At 37.4% G+C, this 20,078-nt stretch overlaps 2 protein-coding genes across 2 annotated transcripts; one reads left to right on the top strand and one right to left on the bottom strand.

Annotated features, from left to right (window-relative positions):
• The first annotated feature begins 5,062 nt into the window (after window positions 1–5,062).
• Window positions 5,063–6,373, top strand: LOC120294329 (rust resistance kinase Lr10-like). The gene has a single exon (XM_039314376.1). It carries the CDS (start codon window positions 5,063–5,065, stop codon window positions 6,248–6,250), a length of 1,188 nt encoding a protein of 395 aa, XP_039170310.1. The 3' UTR covers window positions 6,251–6,373.
• A 9,633-nt stretch (window positions 6,374–16,006) lies between these two features.
• On the bottom strand, window positions 16,007–19,812 carry LOC120294328 (WAT1-related protein At1g09380-like). Its single transcript, XM_039314373.1, has 7 exons — window positions 19,634–19,812; window positions 17,576–17,638; window positions 17,370–17,486; window positions 16,952–17,201; window positions 16,583–16,741; window positions 16,303–16,454; window positions 16,007–16,190 (listed from the first exon to the last, which is right to left on the bottom strand). The coding sequence occupies exons 1-7, from the start codon at window positions 19,810–19,812 to the stop codon at window positions 16,007–16,009; spliced, it is 1,104 nt and encodes a 367-aa protein (XP_039170307.1).
• Between the last annotated feature and the right edge of the window lie 266 nt (window positions 19,813–20,078).

Below are 20,078 nucleotides of genomic sequence, written 5' to 3'. Positions count from 1 at the left end.
AGAAGTTTCTTTTCTAATCAACGTGAAAACCACACCATACATAATTCCAACACCGTGTTTTTGTCGCCTTGACTGCAAGGGCTGCAATTTCCACATGAGACCCACGTTTTCTTCGCTAGACTTTGTGTTGATGGTTCACTTGGAAATTTGCATCTATAGTCTTTGCGTGATGACGGAGTAAGTGAGGTTCTAGTCAAGGTGCATTGGTCCATTGCTAGAAATTATTGTATTGCTTTCTTTCTTTCATAACTTGTTACACTATCCAAGAAGCACTTATTTCTTAGTTTCCTTTTACTTTTGTCTAAAGTGACATCATACAATTTAATATTCTTGTTCATAGTCTATTTTTGTTGCAAATTTATGTTTTTTTTTTGTCAAAAATAAAAAGCTTAGATGATGAGATACGACATATTTTTCCTTTTTGTCTTCACAATTTAACGAAGGGACATTGATGGAATATTAGTCTTGAAAAGAAAATAGAACGTCATTGCCTCACTTGAAAAGATTTTGATTCAATCTGAAAACTGCAGAGAAATTTCTTTTCTAATCAACGTGAAAACCACACCATACATAATTCCAACACCGTGTTTTTGTTGCCTTGACTGCAAGGGCTGCAATTTCCACATGAGACCCACTTTTTCTTCGCTAGACTTTGTGTTGATGGTTGACTTAGAAATTTGCATCTATAGTCTTTGCGTGATGACGGAGTAAAGTGAGGTTCTAGTCAAGGTGCATTGGTCCGTTGCTAGAAATTATCGTATTGCTTTCTTTCTTTCGTAACTTGTTACACTATCCAAGAAGCACTTATTTCTTAGTTTCCTTTTACTTTTGCCAAAAGTGACATCATACAATTTAATATTCTTGTTCATAGTCTATTTTTGTTGCAAATTTATGTTTTTTTTTTGTCAAAAATAAAAAGCTTAGATGATGAGATACGACATATTTTTCCTTTTCGTCTTCACAATTTAACGAAGGGACACTGATAGAATATTAGTCTTGAAAAGAAAATAGAATGTCATTGCCTCACTTGAAAAGATTTTGATTCAATCTGAAAACTGTAGAGAAGTTTTTTTTCTAATCAATGTGAAAGCTATGCATAAATAATTCCACCACCATGTTTTGACACCTTGACTGCAAGGACTGCAATTTCCACGCAATATCCACCTTTTCTTCACTAGACTTTGCTTTGTTGGTTGACTTAGACATTTGTATGACCGACGACTCCAGGCTCTTTTCATTCATATTACTGGGCCTCCATCGCATTACCAATTAGCAAAACTTTTATTGCATTAGATCAAACGATATAGAGACGATTAAGTCTCTGAGCTCCACAAACATGTTCAATGCCTTGGTTTTCATATTGTATGTTCTGCTACTATTGGGGACGAGTTGTGCTGCATAGAAGAATCACTTGTGCGCTACTTCATCTTGCGGCGAGGTTCATAACATACGCTATCACTTTCAATTGAAAGGCAACCCAAAAGGATGCGGCCGCTATGAACATAAGTTAGTGTGTGAAAATAGTCGCATTGTTCTATATCTATATGTCAGCCAATATTATGTGAAATCTATTTACTACTGTTCCAATCTTAGAAAATATTTATTTAATGGTGAAATCGTGGTGGTTCACGATGGACTGCAAAAAAGTAATTGCTCATCCCTCCCTTATTACTCATTGGCGCTCTCCAACTTTAGTGATAATGATCCATACGGTTCGTTAGCTGTGCTGGTGGTCTTCATGAAGTGCTCATAGCCCCTTGCTTCTATTTCGTAGGTCAATACTGAACCATGTATTGAGGGAGCATATCCTTCCGATATGCCCCCTATTTTTTTCCCAAATGAAGGTGTACTCATACACTGTACACGGGTTTGATCTCCAAGTAGGGGACATCAAGGATACTTACACCAGAACCATAAAGGCTTTAATACCGCATTATATCCCAAGGTGGGAAAAGGATCGGTATAATTGTGCGAGCTCACCGTATAAGGACCTCCACAACACGATGGTCAAGGGATTCACTATCTCCTATTATAAACTCTCGCCACCAACAAGTTTCGAGTTTTGCTACTTAGGTTTCGCATACCAAAGGGCGAGGTGCAGACACCATGATTCCCGGAAGCTGACTTTCCCAATTCTTTCTTTGTTTCTTTCTTCATCCTCATCCTTTTCTTAAATGTTAGCTCTACTGAGGGATCGTATAAAAATTTACTTATTGAGTGATGTGGCATGTTTCAATTGGATATTGCAATAGCTCGGTTCGATTTTTTGCGAGAAAAAGATGAGATTATTTTATAGGCAAGTGATTGACTAATCCACAAGAATGATATTTCAATTGACAGTGAATAAGTACGTGTCAGTTTATTTTTGTGCATGCAAAGATTACACCTATAGTCTTTGTGCGTGTCGAGAATGGCAAAGCAAGTGAATTTCTAATTGAGACTCACATCGATTGATCATTGGTTGAGAATTTATTGTATTGCCTTTTTCATTGAGATCAGTTTGTTCATTCATTAAGCGGTTCAATTATAGAAAAGAGATGACGGTCATATTCATGATTATAGCACAATTACAAAAGAGTGATTTTAAAATTTAAGCATAGTGAATAAGTAAACATCGCATTATCTTTGTGAATTCAAATGCCACGTCTATAGTCCTTGCGTGTGTCGATCCACAACGACGCAAGTGAGTTTCTAATCGAGGTGCGTCAGTCCCATTGCTAGTTGAGAATTTACCATATTGCTTTCTTTCTTTCATAAAGTTTCACAACATCCATGAGCAAGAAGCGCCTGCTTCTTATTTTCTTTCTATATTTGCGGAAAGCCACATTACATGAGTTAAAATCTATGTACCCGTTAATTAACATGATCCTCTCTCTTGGTCACTAATTTTTTTCTCAAAAATGAAAAACCTTATACAATGAAATACATTATCCTTTTTCTTTCCGTCTTCAAAATTTAACAAAACGACATTTACGAAATATTAGCCTTGAAAATAAAATAGAACACTGGATGCCGTATTTGAAAGGATTTTGATTGAGTTTAGAGTATAAAACATTGAAACCGATTCTTTTTACGATACTAATAAAATAAAGAGAGAATTAATTTGCCAAGAAAAATCAAATTTGGAAAATGCAGAGAGGTTTCCTCTGTAATGAATGTGAAAGCTATCCATCACTTATTCCGAGACCGTGTTTTAGCTAGGCCATACTTCTTAAGACTTTCTTCGCTAGACTTTGTTTTAGGGTTGACTTGGACATTTCGATGACCAACGACTCCCAACCCTTTTTACAACAAAAAAAAAAAAAAAAAAAAAAAACGACTCCCAACCCTTTATTGAGCCTCTCTCGCATTACCAAATGAGCTAAAACCTCCATTGCACCAGACCAAACGATAAAGAGATGATTATTTCTCTCAGCTCTATGTTTACACTCCGTGTTTTACTTCTCGTATCGCATGTTCTGCTACTATTAGGGATGAGTTGTAGTGCGAAGAACAATCATTTGTGTGTCCCTTCATCTTGCGGTGAGATCCATAACATAAGTTATCCTTTTCGATTGAAAGGCGATCCAAAACATTGCGGCAGGTCTCAGTATGAGCTAGCTTGTGAAAATAACCACACTATTCTATATCTATATGCTAGCCGATATTATGTGAAGTCAATCCATTACAGTTTCTATTTTGACCAATATTTCCTCAATGGTAGTATCACGGTGGTTGACCATGGACTGCAAAAGGGTAATTGCTCGTCCCTCCCTCGTTACCCTCGTTACCCATTGATGTACTCCTTCTTCAGTGGTGTTTATGGATACACTGGTAAATACGCTACGGTGGTGGCCTTCATGAAGTGTTCCCAACCCATTGCTTCTGCTTCATATGTCGATACCAAACCATGTATCGAGGGAGCAGACTCTGCCGACACGCTTCCTTATTTTTCCCAAATGAAGGTGTATTCATACGCTGTACAGAACTTAAAAGCAGGGGATTTCAAGGACTCCTGCACCGTAACCATGACGGCATTCGCATCGGATCAAATATCGGGGCGGGAAGGGGATCAGAATAGGAGCTTAACATACAAGGACCTCCACAACAAGATGGCCGAGGGATTCAATCTCACCTATTGGGGACCCGGGTCCTTTTCAAGAAGAAGGTTTTGGTGTCGCTACTTAAGTTTCGTATACCGAATGGAGGGTTGCGGTGATTTTGCGTTCCCCAAGGGATTTCCCCTTAAAGGTGTTCTTTCTTTCTTTCTTCTTCTTCTTCCTTTTCTTAAATCCTAGCTTTACTAAGAGATCTTACCAAAATTTAGTTACCAAGTGATGTGGCAAGTTTTAGTTGGATGTTTTTAATACAATCCACACATTAAGACACTAGTTTCTCTAAAAACACAACAGAAAAAAAAAATTGCCACATCACCTAAGTTGAAAAGTTGAATAAGATTTCTTAGTAGATTCGGCATGCATTTATTTTTTTTAATTTTACAATTTATGGACCTTTTTTTCTGGATTTGACACTATTACTTTATATTCGTTTGGGGGAAAATGGTTGATTTAATAGTTGCTCGTGTCCCTTGCATGGCTGTTATTCTTATGCGGGTGAATAAATTGCACGCGTCCTGGATGATGTTTGTAAATTAGAATTATGGCGCAGTGAGATGTGAACTTATGAATCATTTGGTACTCCTTGAGAAGACAAAAGCGAAATTGTGTTTTCTTTAGAGAAATGGTCATGTTACGATAACATGGATTCCCCAAGTGAATAGAATAAACTGCGATCTGAGCACTTATCTGGGAGAGTAAATTATTTTTTATGTTGAAATGCTAAAATGATAGATTTAATTCTTCATTGATTGATCATCGATTCTAATCAGTCATTTTCCGTCACCTTAGATTATGTTATGGCGTTCAGCCCTTATTTTGCGCCATATGTGGGCCGGAGCCTTGCCTTTGTCTTGGGTATGCCCTCCTAGCCCTTTTCTCCTCACAACTATGAAGATCTCAAGCACCACTCTGATAAAAAAAAAAAAAATCACGTTTAAAATTCTTTTGTTGCACTACGCTAATCTATGGAAAATTTCTACGCAGCCAATTACGTTGCAGCAAGATTCATACTCGGAGCTCTATGTGTGCTGATACTTCTAATCTATAAGTGGATGAGAAGGCACCAAGCGATCGATGCAAACATCGAAGAATTCCTACAAGCTCACAATAACTTTCTGCCCATAAGGTACTCCTATTCGGATATTAAGAAGATTACAAAAAATTTCAAATACAAATTAGGTGAGGGGGGATATGGTTTTGTGTACAAAGGAATCCTTAGAAGCGGCAATGAAGTTGCGGTTAAGATTTTGAACAAACCAAAATCTAATGGCCAAGATTTTATTAGCGAAGTGGCCACAATTGGAAGGATCCACCACGTCAATGTGGTGCAACTTGTTGGTTTTTGCTTCAATTACTCCAAACAAGCTCTGGTCTATGATTTCATGCCGAATGGCTCCCTGGATAAACACATTTCGAATAAGGATGGTGATGATTCTCTTAATTATAAGAAAATGTATGAGATCTCTCTTGGCATAGCTAGAGGGATAGAATATCTACATCGGGGATGTGTTATGCAAATTCTACACTTTGATATCAAGCCACACAACATTCTCCTAGACCAAAGTTTCATTCCGAAAATTTCTGACTTTGGACTTGCAAGATTTTATCCCACCGGTCATAGCATAGTATCGTTGACTGCAGCAAGAGGAACCTTGGGTTATATGGCACCTGAGCTATTCTATAAAGACATTGGTGGCATTTCTTATAAAGCCGATGTTTATAGTTTTGGGATGATGTTGATGGAAATGGCCAGTAGAAGGAGAAATCTAAATGCACGTGCAGAGCGTTCAAGTCAAATTTACTTTCCTTTGTGGGTTTATGATCAACTTGGCAAAGAAAATGAGGTTGAAATGGTAGATGTCATAGAAGAGGAAAGAGAAACAACGGGGAAGATGATAATCGTTGCATTATGGTGTATACAATTGAGTCCTAATGATCGGCCGTCGATGAGGAAAGTCCTAGATATGCTTGAGGGAGATATGGCTAAACTACAACTACCTCCAAAACCACTTTTGTATCCAAGAGAGGTGCGGATTGATGATGTCGACACTGAGATAGAACTTGAAATGGTCTCATCTTCGTCAAGTGCTTCGATAATTTCAGGCAATTACCAATTTTACCATGACAATGATACGAAATCATGTATTGTGTGATCATTCCCTTATCGTAGAAATGAGGTGCAAAATTTAAATAGTACTATCAACATGTATCATTATTCACAATGTAATCTGTGAAGTTTTTACATGTTTTTCATATAGTACTAGTGTTTTCCGGTAGACTCATTATGTCCATATTTTATAAATGACAATGAATGTCGTATGCATTCATTTAATTTTTGTTTCATGTGAATCTCTCTTGTTTCCATCAAAACCTCTCACCCCCACCCTTTGACCCCGCTCGATCACCCACCTCTGCAACTGCTACATGCTCAAGCAATCTCTGACTTCGACCTCATGTCACGGGATGGGTTAGGGCCTAACTGATGAACGACTGGCACATGTCAAAGACGAAAGACAGAGTAGGCCAACAATTTTGCCTTTATGATGAATGGAAATTGAACACGTAGTGTCATTTTAGAGCATGTGATGTATTACAAAAGCTCAATCCCCAAATGCAGTAAGAATTTATGCGTTCACTTGATGATAAGACATGAGATGGTGCCTTATGTTCTTCCAAACAAGTATCATACTCCTCCAGATATTGATGTCGATAAGGAACCCGCGATATCCACTTCACTCAGAGATCGCAGATAGAGAACCCTGACCTGATGCCAAATTAGCGAGGTACTCCCCCCATGAGATTCAAACAATGTCATTCATCAGGACTAAGAAAACATAAAAAAGCAGCGAAAGCGCACGCTGCTGCTTAAAACTTGGGTCGTCTCGCCAAGTACAAAAGCAATTAACATTTTCTGCAAGGTCTTTTCGATTGCTTCAAATGGTTTTTAAAGTATCTAGAAATGGATAAAGCAGAAGGGACCATCCTAGTACAAGGTCAAAAATTGAAGGCTTTCAATGACTCTGAACGAGTCTCGGTTTGGAGAATACGAAATTGTTCGAGACCACTCCCGAAAGCTAACTCTCAACTCTGGAAATGGCAAACCGTGTCTATATGTATAAAGAGATATACTGAGTGATACATTGATTGATAGCATATTACTAGCTTTTTTCAGATTTGATGCACCACGAGTCGAATGCACTGATGGGCAAACGAACAGAACCCCCATGTCTATGCAAGTATGCTGACTAGTATAATGCCAAGCCAAACCTTTACATGAAGAGATTCGCCAGTAGAACGTCCAAACCAAGTAAGGGCGACGATGCTGACTATAGAGCTAAATAGCGTTAAATATCATGAATGCCTTCAGAGAAAGTAAAGACAGGGTTGGAATCCAAGGAGCCAAAGCTTCGAGCCATTAAAAGTCGACAGTTGGAAAGGTCCCCTGAAGTTTGCAGCCTGGGGGCCACCTGCAATGAGGTTCAGAACTATCGAAATTGGCAGCGTCTAATCGAGCATTTATTCTCATTCCCTGTGCCTCCAGTGAAGGACAAGCAAGATTACCGTCGGTTACGAGATGTGGAGCGGACCTTGCCACCTCTCCTGATCCGACAAAGCCGATAGGAATAGCGAGATAAGGAATAGCAGGTAGCTTGTCAGATTCAACTCTGCTCATCATCATCTTAAACCACAGGCGCAACCACAGTTAGCATCACAACTCGAAGTTGAAACTACGTTGTTCGACTAGAATGCACACCGCGACTATCAAGTTCATTGGCAGTGTGTTCTACCAATGGTGGCAATTATGATCATCTAAACATACAATTACTATCGAAAGAATATTCATGTCCTCTGAAGCAAGACTTGACGAGGCAAATAAAGTTTTGCCATGCCTCGTGCCGTAAATCGACAAAGGTACCTGCGCTATCAAACGATGCATGTATTTAAACTAGTGCAGATGACAGAATTCACCGAGTAAAATAGTGTGCGCAAGAAGGTAATTTATATTAAGAATCTTATCAAGTTGGTAAGTAGCTTTCAGATTGAGATGAATAGTTAAGCTCATCGCCAGAGTAGGTACTATGTTCCACGCGATGGAGAAAAAGTAAACGATGCGGCACGGATTGCTCCCCGCCATCTTGGACCTCATACAGATACAAACTCTATGCAAGATCCCTTCGCTTTGCTCCACATTGAGCAAGCTTACAGTGCTAGATACGAAGAATCTCGGCTTATTCTTTAATTCTGCAACATTTTCACATCTGCTCCGAGGACAAAAACCAGCTCTCAGCGGATTTTTCATGGTCATGCCATGTCTAGAGCTTCGGGATTCTCTTCTTGTTCCTTGTCTTTTCTTACACAGTCGTGTAGCTATTCGAGTAGAGAGAGTGTTAAATTGATGTTGATTCGACATTTTTCACGGTTAGTGTACTAATAGGCGAAGAACTACGCGAGTGCTTTTTACTGTCGTTGCTCATCCTGACCATTTACTCGTGACCATTACAATTTTCATTTTGCCGGTGAGCCGAGATGAAAACTTTTCTCTACAAAGGCCACTTAGAGAATTTATCGAAAGATGATAGAAGGACATGCTTGGCAAAATAATAAATAAAGGTTACAAACTAACCTTCTCGGTGGTTTGTTTATGATATCATGTTTAGCATAGAGAAAGACCAGCTGAAACGTGTCTCCAAACAATCTACCGTAGCAATGCTACGTGACCGGACGCAAATCGTAGAGTGTGAAGTTCATACTACTAGATATTGAGTTTCATCTCTTTTGGAGATTTAAGTTTTTTCAATAAGTTTCGGACTTTGCCCTGTTCAAACTATCATTAGAATTAGGAAGGAAGAGAGATGCTAGTTATTTATAGGGAAAATTATCAAAAAGATCCTGAACTCATCACATTTTTATTAATTCAGTCATTAACTTTTCATTTATGCCAATTGAATCTTAAACTTTTTCACGATGCAGTTGAGTCAATCTAGCCAATTTTGTTAAAAAAATCGCTAATATGGACACATGTGTATTTTACATGTTATAGCCGGCGCAAGTGTGGAGAATTTTTAATAATATTTTAATGCTTTTTTGAATTTCTTGTTAACTTTTTTTCCTTTGTATTTTTATTTTTTCTTTTCTTCTCTTTTTTTCTCCTTTACCTTTTTTTTTTTTTTACCGTGGCTGACGAGGGTCACTAGATCTTCACTAGCGGCCACGAGGACCCGACGACTCTCACCGACCATGATAAAATAAAAACTAAAAAAATCCATTTTTAAAAGAATAATTAAAATTTCTCAACATCAGCATTGACCATCCTACGTAAAATGACTGGCATTAGTCCTCAAGCCTTTCAAGGTCCCTGTACCTTTTACTTCATTCAAGCACAGAGCTCGATTGTTCTTTTTGTTTAAAGATGATGCCCTGTTATTAACGGTTTTGGACTTTGGAAGTTGTTTATATTTGCAAGTTTTGGCTTTTTGGGTACTTATGTATCGCATCCTTCCAGAAGTAAGTGCTTCTTCTTGATGAGATAACGGTGGACCTCAATGTGTTAGCAAGGGCTGATCTTTTGAAGTTTCGCAGAAAGGAATGTGAACAGACAGGTTCCATAATTATCCATGCCACCCAAATTTTTGATGGCCTAGATGATTGGCCCACACATTTTATGTCGTTATCTACTTCTCCAATTAAGTTCATCATTTCACTTTCTCAGTAAGCATAAACACTTTCTGAAAACCTTTGTGTCGATGTCGAATACCCTGATCGGATATCTCGACAAGTGTTTGACATGCACTAACACATTTCAACATGCTCCAACAGGTGATCAACAAATGTCAAATACCTGACATGCAATCTGGAATTTTGACATGCGATTTTGACACACACAGGTAAATTTTAAAAAAATTCAATAAATTAGGGGTCAAAATATAAATATATAAAATAAAAAAAGAAAAGAGAGAAAGGAAACCCTTTTGATGATGAAATGTGGATTTTTTTTTTTACTTATTGTTAAATTTTAAATTTAATAGTAGACTGTGGATTTTTTTTTTCTCCAAATTTTATGGATTATTGAAATGGAGTATAGTTGAATTTATCAAATTAAAATAATGAATGATATTAACAAATGATGGATTAATGTTTTTGGTATAAATTCATTCTAAACTCTTTTTTATTATTTATGTATTTACGGATTTGAATCAAATTTGATTTCATGAAAAAGATAATTTGTCACGTATATAATATATATAATGTGTTAGAATTTTCTTTTCTTTTTTTGTTAGAAATAACATGTCAGTGTGTCGTATCGTGTCGTATCATGTCACATGTCCCATATCGCGTATCAACGTCGGTGTTGGTGTCGGTGTCGGTGTCGGTACTGTAAGAGTTTTCTTAATTGTGGATTACATTAATTGATATTGTAATTTACCGTTTAACATTTACCGTTTTACGGGGATTGGTTTAAGGTGAGATAGAAGGTTTCTTAATTAATTTAATATGGGCTGGCTAGTGTGGGCCGAGTTGAGTCTGGCCCGTAATGAAAGGGACTGACTGGAAACTCTATAAATAGTGCTCAAGTCTCTCCTCTAACCCTAATTCTCACATGTATCCTCACCTAAAGGGCGTTTACTTAATGCTACATGTGAGAGGCCGCCTCATTGAGCTAGTGATACGGAGAGCAATAGAGCAGAAGGACTTGCGCGTGGAACATTGTGTTTCCGCTTCCGCTTCAAGAACAATGGATCCCAAAATAAGTGCATTAATCTTTCTATTCAATTATGCATATTCTTGTTCTAGTTATGGAGATCTTGGGATTACGCAATTTGCATCCAACATGTAGTATCATAGCAACCATAACCCTAGAACTGGAATGCATAAAGTTTTTCCCATAATTTGTGATTTTCGAGATTTTTGGTTCAATAAAAATAAAATTAAATCATAAATTCGGATTTGTGTATGTGAGGAGTAAAATTTATATCCCTAGTATGAGAGAATTTCAATGATTCAATTGAGTAGTAACCGCCAAAGTGGCACGCTTGATTGGGTTTGAGAAATTTTGGTCTCGTATGATGATTGAGATGTCTCATGATCTAATGCGTAGTCATACTCCCAAAGAAGATGATTGTGTATTAATTCATGGAGGGATACATGATAGTGTGGTGGAGGAGTGACTGATTCTAGTGATTCATATGCCCAAAGGTGATAAATTCACGAAGAATTAGAATATATTCTCATAACCGCTATCATGTGGGGAGTGTACAACTGCATGTCATATATTCTGTCCAAATGTGATTATATGATTATGCATGTAACTCTTTGGTGTGTACTTATACGTCAAGTTACACGGTACTCACATGATGCTAATTATATATATTACTTGGTTTTCAGTCACATTTTCTGTAATTAATAACTTCATTATTATTGAGGTTTTTACTGCTTCAAATTTTAAGTTGTGGACATATGATTTGTTGCTTGAGAAAAGAGCAATTGAATTTTGCTTACTGTCCATGAAGCGTTCCATTCTGGAACACTTGAAAAGAGGTTTGCCTGTGGACTGCACTGCTATAAGATGATGAAAGCCTTAGCTACTTGAAATTATGTCTTGTCTGATATTGAAATTATGACACATCTGCAAAGATTGTGTTTAAGTCCTAATAACATATACATCTTGTATATGATTAAAAGGTTGTTTCCGAAAGTTTTCTATTTAAGGAAAATGACCGAGATAAAGAATATGACAATGCGAAATAGCTTAAAAGGTCATTTGTCAAATACTTGGTAGATTTTGGAGTGGTAATTTAATCACTATACCTAAAAATCCTGACAAAAAGATTTGGCCGAAAGGCATAAATGCACCATATTGAAACATTGTGATAAGTATGATTAGTAAGACTAATTTATCTGGTTTTTTATGGAATCACATACTCTAAAGTTTTTAAAGATTGACGTAATTGTAGAGGATAACTACTCTCAGACTATTAAAAATAATAGTATGATGGAGGTTACTGTGTTTTTGTCTTTACCTATACAGATAATTATTGAATCTCATGTACCATAAATTAAACTTGTTGAGGTTCAAGGTACTATTCTTGATATAGTTTATAATGAAATTTCTTAAACCTCTCAAGTGCAGAATAAAATGGTTGCAGCTTTATTAAGGAAATTTGTTAGGAAAAGACGATTAGTTATACCATCAGACTATATAGTCTATTTGTGATGGCATGATTACAATATCCACTATATGGTTGATGTAATTGCATATTTATAAATGTCGTTTCTTATTCTCAATCAAGTATATGATTAGATGCTATAAAATGCGATATACAATCTATGAAACATCATAGTGTTTGGAAACTAACTTACTTGCCTAAAGACCATAAGTTCATTAGTTGCAAATTGTCGTACAAAACTAAAAGAATTTCAAAGAAAGATTATGGAATTTAAAGCCAAATTGGTAACTAAAGTTTTTACTCTGAAAGAGGGGTGAATAGTTAATAGTGAATAAATAAATATTTCTTTCTACTATTTTTAAAGATTTTTTCAGAGTGAACGTGGCATTAATAATTTATTTTGATATAGAGTTACGCCAAATAGATACAAAATCTATATAGTGTAACTAGATGATTTTGCAGCAGATTCAAGTAAACTTGTGTATAGACTGAAAAGTCTTATTCATAGTTTTAAGCATATTTCCTAACAATATTATTAAAGTTTCATAGTGTTATTATCTTGTTCAATTAGAAACAAAGTAATTAAATATACTGCAAGGTCAGTGGGAGAAAATTTATTTTTTCTCATACTCTATGTACATGATATTTTGCTTACAAGTTATAACCTTGAGACATCTTATATCTTTTGTACTGAGGTCTGTAAGAATTGTTTTGCCATATTATATTAGATTTTCTCGGAGGACATTTACTGATTGTATATTGGAAATATTCAATATACATTATTGCAAGCTAGGAATTGCTCATGTTGTTAAGGGTGATGGACTAAATCTATCACATTGTCCTTATTTAGATATTGAGAAAATCTAATTAAATGGTGTACCTTGTGTCAGTGCACTTAAAAGTATAATGTATGCTCGAATTTGCACTAGACTAAATGTTGTCTTTGTAACGGGACTTTTAGGCAGATATCGGTCAAATCCAGGACATGATCACTGGGTTGCTATCAAGAAAGTTTTAAGGTACTTAAAGAAGACAAGAGATTATGTGCTAATTTACAGACATGTTCAATTCTTGCAGTTAGTAGGGTATTTAGATGTAAACTTTGCTGGCTGTTCTGATGACATGCAATCAATAACGGAATACATATTTATGTTAGCAGTAAGTGCAGTAAATAAAGTTCTATGTTATCTTCTACTATGTAAGCAGTGTTAGTAACATTCTTTTAGACTGTTACTTGGGCTATTAAGCTCTAGAACCTCATGACGAAGTTGATCGTTTTAACTTTATGGATAGACTCATACAGTTGTATTGAGATAACAAATTTGTAGTATTATTTATTCACTACAGAGGTCTCAATAGGTCTAAATATATGGTGGTGAAATTTTTTTACCAAAAGCAAACTGTACAGAAATGTGATGTTTTAATAGAATATATTTTCACAGATGATGTGATTGCAAATCTACTAACTAAAGGCCTACGCTCATGTGTATTTGAGTGACATATCGTTAGCATGGACCTAAGAGCATCATGAGATGCTGTTATTTAGTGGGAGTTATTTTGGTTTTACTCTGATAAAGGTTTCATCTGTGTTCATTACACTTTGTAACGGTTTAATATGTATCAACTTTTGCATTTAATAAAACATTTTTGAATGTATTGTTATTATGTTGAATACATATTGATAAAGTCTCAAGGGATTGTATAAACCTTGAGTGAAGGCTAGGGGCATCCGGGTATCCGGTTATTAGCCTTGTGCATATGTCTTGTGATACATAAAGAAAGGTTAATCATAAGAACAAGACATATGTGGTTTCATTGGAACCATAAAGCATTCTCTAGTGACACGAGTTTTTGTGACACCTAAGGTAAGAGAATGGTGACTGACAAATGGGATATCTCTATGAGAGATGTTATCCATTTGACACACTACCATATTGAATCCATGTCAATAAAGTTGAGAACATTCGTGACCATGGAATGCTCTGTGTGTATATATACAATTATCGCTATGATTTGGTGTTTAAGACTTTATGGGATAGGATTGACTATTAAAAATTATCTCTGGACCACATGTGCGCACATACAGTACGATTTCAATTAATATAGTCCAAGTGGGAGAATGTAAGAGTTTTCTTAATTGTGGACTATATTAATTGATATTGTAATTTACCGTTTAACATTTACCGTTTTATGGGGATTGGTCTAAGGTGAGATAGAAGATTTCTTAATTAGTCTAATATGGGCTGGCTACTGTGGGCCGAGTTGAGTCTGGCCCGTAATGAGAGGGACTAGCTGCTCAAGTCTCTCCTCTAACCCTAATTCTCACATGTATCATCACCTAAGGGGCGTTTACCTAGCGCTACATGTGAGAGGGCTGCCTCATTGAGCCAGTAATATGGAAGGCAAATTGAGCCAGTAATACGGAGGGCAATAGAGGAGAAGGACTTGCGCATGAAACATTGTGTTTACGCTTCCGCTTCAAGAACAATGGATCCCAAAACAGATGCGTTAATCTTTCTACTCAATTATGCATGTTCTTGTTCTAGTTATTGATATCTTGGGATTACGCAATTTGCGTCCAACAGGTACTACTTAGCTCTTTCTCTATATTAGTGCTGGGATAAACTATAAAACTTTGTATGCCATATTCTCTGTCAAAGCAAATTTACCGCTCCTTTTACTCAGGTGTATGTGGCTCACGGAAAGTTGCAGCTAGCAATGCCGATTGATAAGGTCAAGGAGATCAGCAAACTGTCTCTGATGGTGACTTTTCCTTTCAAAACTGCTTCGTGGTTTTTTTTTTTTTTTTAATTTGGTCTGGATAGATGTTTGTTCTATCATGACAACTATCTTTGCAAAGGACGGTTGAGAGTTGGCTGAGGAGAGAAAGAGATGAGGAATGGCAGAGAAGGAAAGAGAGGAAGGCAAAAGGTCTCCTGAGTACGAACAGCAAATTGATGGAAGCCGGATCACCGGTGATCCGGCTTCTTGTTGCTGCACGGCCGTTGAATAATGGTTGGGCTGGTGGAAGGCTGCACTCTACCACTACTGGTGAAGAAAGTTGCTTCTTGAGCTCAAACAGAGTTCTCAGACAGTAGTCGAAAACACCCATCCTTGAATCTTTCAAAGCATAATAATTTTTTTATTGATGGAAGGTTAACTTCAGAGGTTTCGCTGGTTTGGCCTTTAATTTATCTGCAGATTCGATAGTCTAGGAAAAAACCATCCAATAGGGGGAAAAATATTCAGTATTGTTTCCTTTTTGGATGAAGAAAGTATTCAGAAGCATTTTGCTCTGTTATTTGGAGATATTACGGTTTCTTATTCTTTTCATTCGTTGGCTATATTTTTCCAGGCGATGGTTTTTGCAAGTTGTATCAAACCTTTTCCTACTCGACTAGTCCTAATTTGGCACGAGGGATGAATTGTATCATCCTGTCTATTGCTGAAAACTAAAGAAAAGTTTGATTCTGCCTTTGGAGAGGTGTTTTATTTCCACTGCTTTGAAGTCTCATCGGCTGTTTAGTCCGATGTAATCTTGATTGGCATTTACTTGCCAAATGACTTTGGATCTACGGGATCTGGAAGACTTGGTAGGGAGTGACCGTCATGGTCATGAGAGTTCTCAGAAATGGAAGAGCTTTGAGGGGTTTTAGAAGTGAAAGCATATTGCAGAAACCAGAGTTGATTTTTCCATAAATTTCATAGTGCGCTATTTCTTAATGCAAGATACATAGATAATGCTCAATTGGGATCATGATGAACGTTGCTGCCATTTCTGTGTGACGGAAGCTGCAACTCCAAGTCTTCTCTCTCTCTACACATCACTGCTGCTTCCATCTCCTCAGCAATCTTTGCTTTTGCCTCCTTATCCTTTCCCCATAGAACACAGTAGAGCCCAGCAATGATCAATGTTGACCCCACCAATCTGAAATCAAAAGAAGCAAAGCAATGAAGAACTCGCTTCGTTGCAATTCTTAGACAGTTCTAGCATCAAAAGGATTGCATAAGCCAAAACCGTAGCACTGTCGAATACATACATTCCGACTGTCAATTTCTCTTGAAGAAGTGCCCAGCTCAGGATGGCCGTAATTACTAACAATAAAGGGTTGAAGACCGCGGTGTAAAGAGGACCCTTTCTTTCGATGCACCAGGACATAACACAAAATGCCAGTGCTGAACATATGCAACCCTGCATTTAGATTCCAATTAGCATTACTCTGTTACACAAAATTTCCTAATAAATCATTATTGCATAAAAGCTGAATGATAGCCCTCCATTATTTGTGATAATTTTGTTCATTGTACACGACACTTTACCGCATAAATAGCCGAGATCAACCGGATTCCAGAACTCAATGACCATGCAGTGACACGATGTTCGATAGCTGCACCAGTGACTGCACACTCGATGCTGGCCATGAGACTCATTAATGTTGTGGTAGTGTAAGGAGCTGGAAACTTTCTACTCAGTTTCGCCTGAATGCACCACAAAACACGCATCAGGAAATTGAACTCTCAAACTCTCTCGTCGATCACAATGCTCAGCACTCGAATTGATTTTTGATGAGTCAAGTGCAACATTTTTCCAGCGACTCTGGATATGAATTAGTTCCTTTAATGAACTGACGATAACAAGACTGCAAAGATTAAATCGATTATAGTAAGTGCAATAAACGTTTCCCTCACTTGGATGATGAACCATAGCGCCCAGGCAGCGGAAATCGATAAGAGAAGGAAAGGTCCCAACAAGAAGTTGCCTTTGTTGGTGGGGTGTTTGTCCGTCATTTTATTTGCATACGTCCAATGAATCCTCGAGTCACCAATTCCGATGTAGGGTCCATGGTAAAAAGAAAGTAGCATCGCTCCGCCCACGCAAACGAGTGTCCCGATCACTTTCGCCTGCCCTGCCTTTGATTTGATTCCAAACGATTCTTGTCTATAAACAAATTATGAAAAACGTGAACAGATTGTTGAATACGGATTGCATATAGACTAGTAGCTCCACATGCAGCATTCGAACAACTCAGTTAAGGGAAAAAATGTGTGTTGTTGTTGGAGTAAACAAACAAGAAGTGATGGGACGAAGTAGGACCATCAGAAGCACCTGAAGATCAGTGCAAACAGGAATGTCATGGCTGGGAGGATATTGCCCATTGCGCACGCAATCGTGGGCGTGGAATTGTTCAGGCCGACGAAATAGAAAACTTGGTTCATGAACGCCCTGTACATATTTTGTGGAACCCCTAGCTTGTGATTAAGTCCAAATAAGTAGCAATGCGAGATCGGAGATCCAAAAGACGGCCTACTCACCCGGTGATAGAACATAGAAAGATATGGAGCAGAATCGGGACTGTGATTCTGGGTCTTGTCTTCCTGCAATGCACCATCAGGAATGTGAGTACCCTCAAATCATTCATTCAATTTGCCAAGCCCCAATGATTCTTCATCCTTTTTGAATGATAGAAGAGAATTGAAACCAAATCGAAATTTTAGAGACTTAACAAACAGACCCTTCCCCTCGTTTTCTCGATTGTCAAGAAAACTCATTTTGACAAGGTAACAAAATTCTCACGAACATAATGATTTTGGGAAAAGCGTAAAAAAAGTCATAAATATTTTGTAATTGTGCCAATTTAGTCCGAGACCTTTTATTATTGTAAATTTAGTTATAAACTTTTTTATTTGATGCCAATTCAGTCATTCTGACTAATTTTGGTCGGAATTTGCTAACTGTGCGTCAATCGACTAACGTAACATTATCGGTGCTGACATAAATAACATTTCATAATATTTTTTTGAATTTTTATTTTCTTTTTCTTTTTTTCATTCTCCTCCTCCTCCCTCCAGCCGATCCCCTGGACCTTGGCGATCGGCTATAGGCAACAAGCCGGCGAGGTCAAGGTTGACCTCGCCGACCTCTAGCAAGCCTCACGACCAATAACGAGGCTCAAGCCCTCGCCGAGGTCACGAGGGCTTGAGCCTCGCCAGTGGACGTGAGGTTCGCTAAAGGCCAACAAGGTCGACCTCGACCTCAACCTCATCGGCTATTGCCTCTGGCCGGTCACTAAGGTCCGGCAAACGACTAGAGGAAGGAGGAGGAAAAAGAAAAAAAGAAAAAGAATAAATCAAAAATCAAAAAAATGTTAAAATATTATTTAAAATTGTTCATGTCAATCGATCAACATCTAGTTAGCAAAATCCAGCTAAATTAGCTGGAAATGACTAAATTGACATTAACTGAAAATGTTTAGGACTAAATTGACACCAAATGAAAATATTTATGTTGATACCAATAAAATGTTTAGGATTAAATTGGCACAAATGCAAAAGATTTAACACTTTTCCCTGTTGATTTTCAATTGATGTGAAAGGTTATAGGAAGCTTAACGTGAATTCGACTTTGGTTTTTTTTTTTTTTTTCAGTTGTTAGAAGTATGTAGTTGTTATACGAGGGAAGTATTGCCAACAACAGCACACATATTGATATTGTCCTGCACAGCATTAATGCAAGTCTAGACAAGAATTTCCTCGTAAACTGGGAGGTGACGTGGCAGCCATGTAGACCCATTTAATCAAGCCGTTTCAACGGATCCCGTAATTAAGCCTTTAATTAACTTCGGGCACCGCCCTCACGCAAGCTCCACAGCTTGCACCAATCTAGTGAGAGGAAAAAGGAGAAGTTTACTTAAATATTTGTATATCCATTTAAATTAACCTAAATTTTCTGTCTATTCCTTCTTCATCGTTACCATTTTTTATTTATTAGTCATTTTATATTATTATTATTATTATTATTATTATTATTATTATTATTATTATTATTATTATTATTATTATTATTGTTATTGTTATTGTTATTGTTATTGTTATTGTTATTGTTATTGTTATTGTTATTCTTATTATTATTATTATTTGCCAACAACCATGCCACCATCATCAGTTTAAAGGACAAAACACTTGTTTTTTTTCTTTTTCAAATCTCAACACTCGTTCGGCTGCAAGAACACAATCAACCTTTCAAATATTTTTGGGGGTTAATAGACAGAGCACAATCTACATGCCTTGATCAATTTGAGTGGAAGCTAGAATCTCTCTCCTAGAGAACGTGCGACGCTTTCATTAGTCTTGGCAACCCTGGATAGAACACATGCTACATGCATGACCTAAATGAGCACTCAAGAATTATCACTGAAGTTGAGTGAATCATCCTAGCTAACAATGCATGCATGCGTGTAGGGAACGACTGAGGAACATCATTTTCCTCGCAAGCCAAGAAGCTTTGTTTTGTTTTTTTCCATTGCGAAAGAAGCCATATATGCATTGAAAGATCTAAAGTAGAATTTTCCTGATAGAGCTGTTTCAAGATACCTCTCCAGGAGAAGAGCAAAAGGGATGGTGGCAAGGGTGGCGAAGACCTGGCGATAGGTGACGAGCACGAAAGGATTCATCCCACTGTCCATGGCCAGCTTCGATGTGATCATCATTCCTGCATAACCCACTTGCACGGTCACCATGGCCAGAAAGGGCACAAAATCCACATTTGCCATTTCCTTTGTTTCTATTGGTTTCCTCTGTTCTTCTTTGAACAGATTCCAGAAAGAGAGAGAGAGAGAGAGGAAGGGAGGGAAGGAGGGAGGTTGCGGAGAGATGCAAGAGAGAGCTTCGATATAACGGGGAGGGAAAGAGGGAGAGAGGGAGAGAGAAGATGCAACGCAACAGAAAGCTATAACTCTTTTTCTGGGGAAAAATACCAAAATAGTCCTAAATCTTTTGTGTTATTACCAATTCAGTCATAAACTTTTTAATTTGACTA

Source organism: Eucalyptus grandis, chromosome 6 (genome assembly GCF_016545825.1).
Source record: "Eucalyptus grandis isolate ANBG69807.140 chromosome 6, ASM1654582v1, whole genome shotgun sequence".
NCBI classification, from domain to species: Eukaryota; Viridiplantae; Streptophyta; class Magnoliopsida; order Myrtales; family Myrtaceae; genus Eucalyptus; species Eucalyptus grandis.
This window is presented reverse-complemented; position numbering and strand designations above follow the sequence as displayed.